The sequence below is a fragment of the Leptidea sinapis genome, chromosome 29 (genome assembly GCF_905404315.1).
Source record: "Leptidea sinapis chromosome 29, ilLepSina1.1, whole genome shotgun sequence".
Lineage (NCBI taxonomy): Eukaryota > Metazoa > Arthropoda > Insecta > Lepidoptera > Pieridae > Leptidea > Leptidea sinapis.
This window is the reverse complement of record NC_066293.1, coordinates 2792197-2805537: the sequence shown is the minus strand read 5'-3', so window position 1 is coordinate 2805537 and position 13341 is coordinate 2792197. Positions and strand designations below refer to the sequence as shown.

General features: G+C 38.8%; 1 protein-coding gene across 1 annotated transcript in view; it reads right to left on the bottom strand.

Moving 5' to 3' along the window:
- LOC126973218 (putative U5 small nuclear ribonucleoprotein 200 kDa helicase) overlaps nt 1-13341 on the bottom strand; it is a 95152-nt gene that overhangs the window by 58074 nt on the left and 23737 nt on the right. The window contains exons 2-6 of the mRNA XM_050820403.1: nt 7053-7216; nt 3769-3970; nt 2785-2896; nt 1819-1946; nt 652-765 (exon numbers count right to left, since the gene is read on the bottom strand). Of these exons, the coding sequence (XP_050676360.1) occupies nt 652-765; nt 1819-1946; nt 2785-2896; nt 3769-3970; nt 7053-7216 (720 nt within the window). The remainder of the gene's footprint in view (nt 1-651; nt 766-1818; nt 1947-2784; nt 2897-3768; nt 3971-7052; nt 7217-13341) is intronic.

Sequence of the window (13341 nt, the reverse complement as noted above, 5' to 3'; positions counted from 1 at the left end):
CGTCGTTCTTCCGTTTCGGAGCGAAACTTCGGCTTTCGATTTTGGTATTAGACCTCCAGGACCTGTTGTCGATGACGTCACATCGTCGCTCTGTTGCGGTGTGCGAAACAAGTATTACTAGGATATTATTATTAATAAATAAACAATGATTTATTTTACCTGTATTACAGATGATGAAAAATCTATGAAAGTATCTCGGTTAAGTAAAAAAAGTATTCATGTTTCTGGCTTGTTGTATTATAGCGACACAGAACAAAAGAAACTGCAGAAGTGTTAACAACTTTAAAAGTCAAAACGTAATAATTAACACTTGAAAAACAAAGCAGTGATAGCACCAAAATATCACGATATGAAACGGATAACAGTTATGAATCTGCAAACCGTACTGACGCAACATGACGAGCGCAAGGGGGTGAAAGGGGAGGAGGCTTCACGTTCCAGCGAGGCCTAGATATAGTGTGGCCGTGTAGTACATCAAAGCGAAACCCACAACAGATAGCCTATCTCCTTTCTGTATCATATGTTCCGTATTACCTATCGCAGTCGAAAATTACAATTCACCTATAAGTCGGTACATTTGTATCTGGATCACCGAAACTAATAATCTTAACGCAATCTAAGCCTCAATCGGTTTTGTTAAGTCGTACTCACATTAGCGTGTATCGCGTTCTTCTTCCCCTCTCCGTCACTCTCTTCATCTCCACTGCTCTCCTTCTCTCTCTCGTTGTCTGTGCCCTCGCCTTCTTCTTTATCTTCATCGCGCACCTGTAGCAATTGGTAGTTTCATGTAAGGCTATTATTATACCATCAACTTATAAAGTTACAATGTGTTTAATTAGAGCAACCGCGCACAATCTCTGAAACCAGTCGTATTACAATGTAACATATTTTTTTTGGGTGAGGAACACCAACCAAAAATGGGTGTACTGGAACGATTGAATAAAGTTAAAGGTAGTAAGAATGTGTACAGGGAGTGTAGTGCCATTTATTTAAAAAAAAAAACCCCCGCTGAGTTTCTTGCGCCCGTTCTTTTCAGTCTGAAGCATTCTTTTTTTAATGATTGATAGTCTTTGAGTGAATTTAAATACTATAAAACGACCAGCTAAGACACTGAGATATTATACTGAAAAAGAATGGTGGCTCAAAGTGACAAAAGCTAGCCTGGGCTAGATAATTTGCTAGAAAGTGCATTTTTTTTTAATATGTGGGAGGGGGCAAACGGGCAAGAGGTTCACGGGATCCATCCCTCTATAGTGGTGACGCAACCGGCCATAGAAATCTGCAACACGCACGGCTTTTAAGGTAAGGGAGTATGTTCTTTTCTTAAAGGTTCCTGAGTCGTATCGGTTCGAGAAAACACCAGCCGGTAATTGATTCCACAAAGAGGCTGTGCGAGGCAAGAAATTTCTTGCAAAACGCGCGGGACGTCAATGTGGCGCGGGTGTAGTTGAGTATTTTGACTTAATGTCTGGTGGAGGTATTCGGCCTCTCGTATCAACCTGAACAACTCCTATGAGCACTCCCCCTGATAAATGCGGTAGAAGATGCAGAGAGAACCCACAACTCCGAAGAATCAAGCCGATCGGAGTTGACTTGATCGTCGATGATTCAAGCCGCTCTTCGTTGTATGCGGCCAAATGGAAGAAGCTGGTATTGGGGAGAGCCCGCCCAGAGGTGAGAACAGTACCCCATGTGAAGCCGAATTTGCGCCTTATATGGCGGTGGCTTATAGTGAAGTACTGTCTCGCATTACCAAGTTCACCAAGCAAGAGTGCGTGAGGTATAAGGTAATATTATTATAGATCAACCATCTCGTACCTCTCCATAAGCATCTTCGTCATCTTCCTCCGAGGACTCCTCGAACTGCACGTTGATGCCGTAAGTCTCATCAATTTCCGCGGCGCCTTCGCTGGCTGCGTTCACGTTGAAATCCGTTATCTTCTTTCCTGGTAGTCGAAAATTGGCACATTATATTATATTACTAGCTGACCTGGCAAACGTTGTTTTGCCATATAAATTGTATTGATCTTGTGCTTGCTAGTTGATAAGAGATGGCGCTAGTTGTATTCTTTTATATTTTGTATAGTTCACACTATAGTTTTATAAATTATAGCCTATTTGTTATTCTGGTGTGTAAGCTACATTCTTGTATAGTTTCATCAAAATCTATTCAGTAGATTTTGCGTTAAAGAAGTTCAAACACATCCAGACATACAAACTTTCACATTTATAATATTAGTAGGATTACGAAGGACACGTAGGCATCAGCGTAAAGGAATCTCGACCTTACGTCTCACATACTAAGGTCGAATATGACATGACTTGCTGTTAGATAAACAACTTGTTTACTCGAAAATTGGCACATTGTATTATTTTATTATGAAGGACACGTAAGCGTCAGCGTAAAGGAATCTCGACCTTACGTATCACATTCTAGGGTCGAATATGACAGCTTGCTTTTACATAATAACATAAACAACTTATTTACTTATCTAATATTTGATTCAGTGTACTACATCATTCGAGAATAAAATATTGACACATTATGATACACCATCATGAAGGACTCGTCAAAAATTTACCAGTGGGAGGCTCCTTTGCACAGGATGCCGGGTAGATTATGGGCAGTGAAGCAGATGTTAGCATTATTGTAGTTAGTTGAAGAAGGGCGCGGTAACTAATGAAATTATAGTGACGCTCAGAATTTTTGGTTTTCAAGAATCCTGAGCGGCACTGCATTGTCCTGCTCGTCTCGTCCATTATTGTCACAATAAAATCTCTTACCTAAATTAACTAGCAAAGCGAATCTCTCGTCAGGAACGGGACCAAGCAATTGCTCTATCTCCTTCTTCCTCTCCGGGTCTTTGAGCTTGTCATTCTTCAAAACGACCAGCACCTGAAAGTGTCAAATATTTAAATAATTAATTCTGCTTGGTTTTAGTGTGCGTGCGTTGAAAATAGAGACTAACAGTTCGTCGCTATTTTGATCGTGCGTGTTGAAATTAAGTCATCTATGGAAAACACTACTATCTATATTTCATTATATAAAATAAATTATTATAATTATTTATTTTACTATGGGAAGGAAGACAAAAAAACATACGGGTCATCTGATGTTAAGTGATCAAGGCCGCCCACATTCTCTTGCAACACCAAAGGAATCACAGGAGCGTTGCCGGCCTTTAAGGAAGGCGTACTCGCTTTTATCGAAGGTACCCATGTCGTATCGTCCCGTAAACACCGCACAAGGAAGCTCATTCCACAGTTTTGTAGTACGTGGAAGAAAGCTCCTTGAAAAGCGAACCGCCACAGATAGTGGGGATGATATCCTAATTTGTGACGTGTCGTGCGAGGGTGGAATTCGGCGGCAGGAAGTTCTAACCCGAACCCGTTTGTCCTCACAATCTCGTACGAAAAAGTTTGAAATGATAATATAGTATTTTCTTTGATTAACGCGAGTGTTACACATTGAAATAAAACACTTTTAAAGGATTAAAACGCGTGTTATTGCAACGGTTTTACATTAGATGTTTGCGTAAAAGTTACATTTTTATTTTAGTTAACCCGACGTTTCAAGACTTTTCCAGATCTCGTTTTCAGTGGGACTGCAGATGTAGTGAGTCAAAGATAGTATTTGTCATGAAGTTTAGCGCCATTTATTTCCTCGGAGGTGGTATTTGCTGTACATAGACTATAATCTATTTTAATCTAAGTTATCTAAGTTTTAATCCTTTAAAAGTGTTTTATTTAAGTGAAAATATAGGTTACCTCATCGCAAGCTCCGCACAGTATATCCCGGGGCTGGTCTCCGAGCGCGCTCTGCATGAAGGCCAGCAGCAGCTCGTACGCGTGCCTCGTGTGCTGAGCTCGAGGCCGGTACAGCACTCCGGCCGGCGTCTCATCCGACCACGCGACGCGCGCGGACTTTGACTTTGACAGCTCGTACGACGCTTCATCCCGCTTCTGACGTCTGCCGCGCGATAAACAAGCAAATTAATGATTCTCCTTTTAAATTTAACGAAAGGCAACTACTAATAATAATAACATACACAAATAAAATTAAAAAAAAAAATCTTGAAGCCCCATCCTGAGAGTTAACAAACATCAAAGCATACAAGATTTGATGACGATACGTCACTCGAACGGTTAGCTCAGTTGGTTAGAGCACTGGCACGGAACGCCAGAGGACGTGTGTTCGAATCCCGCATCGTTCATAAAATTTTGTTTTTTCATATTTTATTTGTGTATTAATCCTGGAAGTGAGGGTTATTGACACATTCTTACACAAATTATCTTGCCCCAAACTAGGCATTGCCTGTATTATGGAAACAAGACAATGATATATTTAATACAATATACTTACTAAAACATACATGAATACAAATTAACATCCATGACTTGGAAACAAACATTCATATTCATCATATAAATGATTGCACCTACCGGGATTCGAACCCGGGACCTCTAGCTCAGTAGACAGGGTCACTAACCACTGGGCTATAGGGGTCGTATATAAATACACAACAACCAGCAGCGATATGTTGTGATTGATCTGACCAATAACGATAGGTTGTGCTCATTACATGACCAATGAGCATTCAGTACCCTGCGCTAAAATGGAAGGGTAATACAATAATGCTGCAAAATGTAATGCTCGTTTCGTCAATGTTATGTCCATAGCTTGAACGGCTTTTTAATTCAGCAACTTCCCTTCTGTCAATGTAATTGACATTGCTATTGTTGCTAAAGAAACAAGTGAACAAACATTGTATGACAATTTTGTTATTGCGTTGTTTTCCTTTTGGAAAGTGAAAACGAAAAAAAACGAACACTAAAATCATGTAATAAAACGTTTCTTCAAAGCGTGTTGCATTTTCATTTTGAAACAGACATGTCACACAATTCACCACGCCATGCAGCAAAACTATGGTTATCCCACATGTGCTACTTTGTTTAAGCTAATCAATCGGTTAAAGTCGTCACCTTTTTGCTCTTAATAGTGATTTTCATTATTATTACACTAGAAATAAGGGATTGCTTATAACTAATTCTAGTAGGCTTCATAAGATACATAATAGCTTTAAGGGTAAATGTATACACTTCTATAATAAAGTCCCAGCCACTGTTCAGGCATTATCTATAAATAAATTTAAATGTTTTATAAAAAAAATGGCTCTGTCGTAAATCCTATTACTCCACTGCTGAATATCTAAATGATCGGACAGCCTGAGACTAGATTGTGATTATTTTATAGCGATAGAAATGACTGTACAATATTGTATATTTTTATTGAAAATAGCGCAAAAAAGAATGCTGGGAGAGTTTCTTACGCCGCTTCTTCTGTCTCAGAGCGCCATATGTTTCCGAAGCGGTAGTAGTATCTAGTAGTTATTAGAAATGATATCAAAAAGAATTCTAAAGGAATAAATTTTGAGAAAATAAATGCCTTTCATGCCTTTTAAAGTATGAACACTACAATATCTATAAATCTATAAACATCTTATGTCTCAAGTTGACGAGTACAATTGTAGTGCCGCTCAGAACTATTGCGTTTTTCAAGAATCCCGAGCCGCACTGCATTGTTATGGGCAGGGCGTATCGATTACCATCAACTAAACGTCCTGCTCGTCTCGTCCCTTACTGTCATAGAAAAATACGTCCGTATACTGTAACGTTTCTTACACACAATCAAATCAAATCAAAATCACTTGTAGGTCACGGAAATTACACTTACACTGTATAGCCGATACTTACGATATTTTTACACCTTGGGTAACATTACTGGACTTTTAGTAGGGATCCCTAATTTTTTGATAATGTAACATAGCCTATTATAATGTAGCTTCCCAACAGTGAAAGAATTGTTCAAATCGGTTCAGCAGTTGCGGAGCCTATTCAATGCTAAACAAACAAACAATCAAATCTTTCCTCTTTATAATATTAGTATAGAAGTATAGATGTTGTAGTACACAGACAAATGTCAAAAAAAATTTTCACAGAAGGTTATTGTCCGAGACGCAATGCAACGTTTTATTATATTTTTTTTTATTGATAATTATCATATACATTACATTAATTGCATATTATAATTATTTAAAACGTTTTTTTACCGATATTTATCAATATTAACAGCTTTACGTATCCTCATCACTGACAAAAACTTATTTGAAAAAAGATCAACCTTTGGCCTTGCTAAATGACTTTGAACATGTCGCGGTCGGTCGCCTTTTGGAAATATTCCTCTGGCCGTTTTAAAGGTGCTCATTTCCAATGTGACTCAGTAAGAAATGTTTGAACCTGAAAGGCTTTGGATTCCGATCACCTAGAAAACCAAACTCAATTTTAAAGCCTTCCATTAAGGGGGTCCTATTGTGATCGCTGAGGAATAAAATTTCAAAATTCAAAATTTCGCCTTTGTGCTCATTTAATAAAATATCGTTTTTTTGAAGTATTTAGTTTAATATCTTGCAATCTGCCCAATCACTTGGCATTTAGTTAGAGGTTATACAGTTCTAATTAGTCTTCTTTGGTATTAGCCCAGTGACCAATACATTTTTAATGCCTTTAATATGTTATACAATATTAAGGTCTCGAGGGGCTTTTCTCTTTAGTCTGTTGAAAGAACTTTTATTCATCAGATTGCAGGCGAGTGCGTTTGGTTGGGTTTTAATACGTTTTGCGTAAGACTTGAATTTATTAAGTATCTCCTGTTGGATGTTGGTGCTATACCAAGGCGAATTCGTTATGATCCGCAGCATTTTAGACTGAAAGCGTTGGAGGATTTCCAGGTTTGAATTTGATGCAGTTCCCCATAGCTCAATTCCATAGAACCACATAGGCTTTAATATCCATTTATATAGGAGTAGTCTCATTTACCCAGTAATATCACTAGCCATGGCGCCCTTCCAACCGAAACACAATAATGCTTACACATTCCTGCTTCACGGCTGAAAAGGGCACAGTTGTGGTTGCCCTAATTTAGCCGGAATCGTGTGCAGAGGAGCCTCCTTCTGTCAAATTGCGATTACAGATTATTTTTGTGAAACTCTTACTTGGCCTTCCTCTCCTCAGCTTTATCCGGCTTGGTTCGCTGTGCCCTGTCTCCCATCCGGGTACCGACCAGCTTGCCCGTGAGCGACAGGACCTCGCCGGTCGCTTCATCTCGGCCGCGCCGCTCGATCAATCGCACATCAGCTTGTAGCACAAGGTTCGAATTCTGAAATCATAACCAGAACTCTTATAACCAAGGTCCACCTAGGTTTATAAGAAATAAGCATTTACATACAAAAAAAAGTCTATGAAGTCACCATTGTACCGACTCTTACATATGGCTGCCTGTCTTGGGCGCTAAGGAAAGAGGATGAAAAGAAGATTGCTGTCAGCAAAAGAAAAATGGAAAGGAGCATGCTAGGGAACCGAATCACAGACAAAATAAACAATAACCCCCTTATACATAATGGTCCGCTAACTTTAAACAGCCGCTAAGGAGTGTTTTTTTCTCATTCTGACTTAGGTCAATAGAAGAAGACAGAGTGCGAATTAGCAATGCTTTAAGTTAGCAGACTATTATAAATATATAAAAAAAACTTAAACCCACCGATGCCACAGCAAGGATAGACGGCGGAAAATTGGCTGGGCAGGGCATATTAACAGATTAGACGATTAAAGATGGACGAAAAAGAGTTACGAAATGGGAAAGCTCTAGATAAAGTGGGAGACAAAAAGAGGGGATGTCGTGATATTTTACCCAAAGAGTTGGACCGGACTGGATGAGATGAGCCAGAGATAAAGCGGATTGGAAAGTAGTGTGATAAAACGCGAGCGAAAGAAATCAAAGATTATCCTAAGCTTTTACACTCAGCTAAGTTTTACGTAAGTAAAGTCGCTCTATAGATCTCAGCCGTAGAGGCAACTACTACTTATTAATCTTACCGAGTTTTTAGTTTTATTGTTATAACTCTGCAAAGTAGTACAAATAAAGGCTTTTATAACCTTTAGATTTAGAAAGCAAAGTGATCACTGACACAGGAACCACCGTTCGAAGGATACGCAGCGGAAACCCTTCATTTTAATCCTTTTTTTTATGGAATAGGAGGAAAAACGAGCGTACGGGTCACCTGGTATTAAGTGATCACCGCCGCCCACATTCTCTTGCAACACCAGAGAAATCACAAGAGCGTTGCCGGCCTTTAAGGAAGGTGTACACGCTTTTTTTGAAGGTACCCATGTCGTATTGTCCCGGAAACACCGCACAAGGAAGCTCATTCGACAGCTTTGTAGTATGTGGAAGAAAGCTCCTTGAAAAGCGTATTGTGGAGGACCGCCACATATCCAGATGGTGGGGATAGTTTCCTAACTTGTGGCGTGTCGTGCGAAGGTGGAATTCGGCGACAGGAATCCTACTAAAAGGAAACAAAAGTGGCCATTTAGTCATACAAACATTCTCTCGAATCTCGTTACTTTAAAAACCCTCGATCAAAATGACTTTCAAATAAGATATTAATCTTAATATATCCTATTTGTGTCACTCTGTTTTGCTTTAATTGATATTTTTATTTTTGTAAGTGCTCGAGTACTTCTAAAAGTGCTCAAAGCGACTTAATTATACAGTCCAGAATCAGAAGTCAGATCTCATTATTACATAACATAATAAGGTATTGCTTGTAACTACGAGGGGAGGTCAAAAAGTTCGCGGAATGACTGGGAAAAAAGATGAAATGATACATTATGTTATTTTTCCTTTTCAATATATTCCCCCTTAACACGAATACATTTTTGGGATCTGGCATATAACTTATTAATACCGTCGAAAAAATAGGTTTTGTCTTGGGCGTCAAAATACGCCGAAATCGCCGACTTGACTTCATCATCGTCTCTAAATTTTTTTCCACGCAGCTCTTTCTTCATCTTTGGGAATAAATAAAAATCGCTAGGGGCCAGGTCTGGACTGTAGGGTGGATGGCGTAGTTGTTCAAAACCGCATCGATGAATGGCAGCCGTCGCAACATGACTCGTGTGAACGGGCGCGTTGTCGTGCAAAAGGAGTACACCTTTTGTCAGTTTTCCTCTTCTTTTTTCTTTAATAGCTTCTTTTAATCGGTCCAATAGGGAAGCGTAGTACTCTCCCGTTATAGAAACACCACGTTCTTTATAATCGATCAAAAGAATACCTTCAGTATCCCAAAAAATAGTCGCCATGATCTTTCCGGCCGATTGCGACACTTTAAATTTTTTTGGGGGTGGTGTGCCTTTTTTGTGCCACTGCATCGACTCCTGCTTTGACTCAGGCTCATAGTGGTGAACCCAAGTTTCATCACCGGTTACAATTCGGGCCATAATTTCTTCCCTAACTTCTCCACAGCGGTCCAAATACTCGCGGGAACAGTTGACGCGCTCACGTTTTTGCAGCGGCGTGAGCATTCTCGGGACCCACCTTGAACACACTTTACTCATGCCAAGATGTTGATGAAGAATATTTAAAATTGTGGTTTCTGATACTCCAACTGATGCTGCAAGTTGTTTCTTCTTCAACCTTCCGTCTTCCAATACAAGTTTTTCAACTTTTTCAATGATTTCCGGCGTAGTGGCCTCAATGGGCCGTCCAGGTCGAGGATCATCTTCAATTGACTCCCTTCCTTGCTTGAAAAGGCCGTGCCATTTGTAAATCATGGTTTTACCAGGAGCAGAGTCTCCGTAAACAGCTAACATCTCTTGCAAAATAGTTTGAGGCGTTTTTCCTTGTTTGGTGAGGAACTTTACGACGGCGCGATGTTCAATTTTCTCTATAGTGGCTAGTTTGTTCCCGATTTACTTGTTCACTCGTTTGTAACTCGAAAGCTAATGACCCAATTAGGCTAGAAATTGGCATATATAGTAATTATGAGTTACTCAAGTAGCGGCTACCTGGAGGAGCGACCTCACCCCCGCCAACCCCGCCATTCCGCGAACTTTTTGACCGCCCCTCGTAATTCTAGTAGGCTTCATAAGATACATAATAGCTTTAAGGGTAAATGTATACACTTCTATCATAAAGTCCCAGCCACTATTCAGGCATTATCTATAAATAAATTTAAATGTTTTATAAAAAAAATGGCTCTGTCGTAAATGCTATTACACCACTGCTGAATATCTAAATGATCGGACAGCCTGGGACTAGACTGTGATTATTTTATAGCGATAGAAATGACTGTACAATATTGTATATTTTGATTGAAAAGAGCGCAAAAAAAAATTGCTGGGAGAGTTTCTTGAGCCGATTCTTCTCTCTCAGAGCGCCATTTGTTTCCGAAGCGGTAGTAGTATCTAGTAGTTATCAGAAATGACATCATAAAAGATTTCTAAAGGAAGCAATTTTGAGAAAATAAATGCCTTTTTGAAGGCTAGTATACAAATCTGACAACAATAAGAGGAAAGATGAAATAAGTACGATACACAATATTTACTTCACATTCAGATTCCGAAATTTCATTTCGGTTGATACAATTTTGAAGGTGTTAATTGCCGAGGCTGAAACCTTGATTTTCAATCGACTTCAAAGAAGGAGGAGGTTCTCAATTCCCGACGAATTATGTTTTTAACGATTATTATCGGAGTCGGTGTCAGCCAATGTAGGTTTGTATGTACATACGTAAGTTAAAGGGGAGATGTGCTTGAGTCGCACGTGCGGAGAGGCGAGAGCGGGGCCGCGGCGGGAGGACACCGATTCCAAAAATAACGATAATCGTTACTAGAATTAGATTAATTTATTTGATTGTATAAACATACGCAATTATTTTTATACTTTTTAGTGCATATTATATCTATTGTTTTGGAATAGTGTTTTTGAAGTCGGTTGTTATTTTTTGATCACGGTTTTTAATCAGAGCTACACTTGTCCTAGTGTGTTATAATTCTTAAATCTGAAAAATGCTAATTATTTCTCGCTAATATTTCCTATTCCAAATAAAAACTATAATCGCGATCGGCAATTGGCGATCCAAGATTGGTAATTGAATGCATTTCTTGTTTATGGTACATAATCGATCGATAGAACGATTTTGTAGCTATACTATTTCTGTCAGCGTTTGTATCCTGGTTGTATCTCAGAAACTGCAATAGTTAGACCCATAGACTTAGAATATACTAGCGAATATATGACCTTACAGCCCGTTAAGCACTACACTTGGACGCAGTTCCTGCAAAACTTTCCAAGCCACAAACTTCACATTTTCATGAATTCATGTTTAAAGTTTTTTAAATTTTAGTGTTTCATACATGTGCGTTGAGCTACTAATTCGAGATGTCATTTAAAGAGTGACAGTAGGGCTGCCATTTTTTGTCAGTCCGTTAATATGAATCACGTGACCAGTTTTTTGTTCTCAACTCAATTTCGACATGATTGTGGTCTGGAACGTTTTTCTGGAATTATATATACTTGACAATGAAAATCGGTTACAGCAACAATAAATTCACTTTCGTTTTCTATCTTGCTTTAACTCCGTTAGAGATGTTCTCTCTCGTAAGTTTGTCTATAGCTAGCAAGTCTATGGTTTGACAGCTGAACTTATGACATAATATGCATTACTACAACCGTTTCTTAAATAAAAAATAAAATCCAAGCTGGGGAATTCCAATAGTCCCGGTCCGCGGCATATAAATAATAAAAGTACAAACGAGTGCACGAGAAAAAACTTAACCGGTTTAACAGGACACCAACTATTTCTTGAAGCAGCGAAAATTTATTAATATATATCACCTTGATTTAAACAATGTACTTACCCCCTTATTCATAATAGTCTGCTAACTTAAAGCATTGCTAATTCTCACTCTGTATTCTTCTATTGACTTAAGTCAGAGTGAGAAAAATCACTCCTTAGCGGCTGTTTAAAGTTAGCGGACCATTATGAAAAAGGGGGTTAGTGTAGGGATGGGCCGAAGTACGTTTTACATTCGGTTTAACCGAATTTCGGAGGTTTGAACAGAACTTAGGCGTTCGCCCCAAGTTCGGTACACGAAAAAACTAAACAAAACATCTGCACTTTTCTGATTAAAAATAACAGATACTTGAAGAAAGAGCTACTAAAAAGGTACGCTCAATTTGTTTTATGTATTATCAGTTCGTAACTACGCAGCACAGTGTTTTTTGACACTCAAAAAATTATTTATTGTCTAATAAACCTGTAATATGCCAGTAACATTGAGCACTGAGTTGCCAATAGACTCCACTAAATTTGACATCTACTGCAGGGCAATTGCAGAATACGTCACAAGGTATGGGTGGTATCCGATATCACAAGAACTTTAAGATTTAAAAAAAAAAGTATTCAAAATTGACAATGGGAGTTCTTTTCTACATTTGTAATGAGCTATTGGGTTAAAATATTCAATATAAAGCCGATGTCATATATCTTAATCTTAATATATATAAATCTCGTGTCACAATGTTTGTCCTCAATGGACTCCTAAACTAATGAACGGATTTAAATGGGAATTACTTCATGGAGTGCAGTTTGCTCCAACTTGAGAGATAGGATAGTTTTTATTTCGATTTGGGACTCATAATTATTTTTATTTTCAATATTTGTTTTGTATGGACATATTTTCTTTGAGAGAATTTATTGACGCACGGTTTGACAGTTCTGCTGTGAATCAATTTCATTATAACAACAGGCCGGAGCATATTTTACGAAATAATTCTTGATGTTATGAAATATTATTGACAAATTAATAAAAAATAGTAATTTACTTATTATGTACAGAACAACGTCTGTCGGGTCAGCTAGTATTATACATAAATTAGTTTAGCCAAACTACGACCTGCTTGTACTTATAGGGTAAGTCAGGGCTGAGGCGCGCAAATGTGCCCGCAGGTGTTTCACATTCAAATCAAATTTAAAATCACTCATATTGAACGTCATAAACTACCACCCATTGTATGTAACTACCACCTGTATGCTGCGCCCAGTGAGGAAGCTGGAGGTCCAGTTGCATAAGCTCTCGGGAAGCCCAAATGATGGAAGTTTTGAGAGGAGCGCCTTGTGCCATAAACGATCAAAAGCCTTCGCTATATCCAGGCTAACTGCCAGGCCTTCCCCCTTGATTTCAATAGCGGCCGCCCATCTCACATAGATAGGTATACCAGAAGATGGCCTACCGACCAACCATGGCGAAAGCCGTACTGCCGGTCATTGATCAACAGTTGACCCTCAAGGTATACCAAGAGCTGGCGGTTTTTTTTTTAAACGGGATACACTCTTAATGTTGTATAAAACAGAAAAATATGTTAACATGTTGGGGCGAGTGCCTCCTTCTGGAAGTGAACACCGCATGCTTTTAAATGTGTTCTAGATTTTATATAAAACT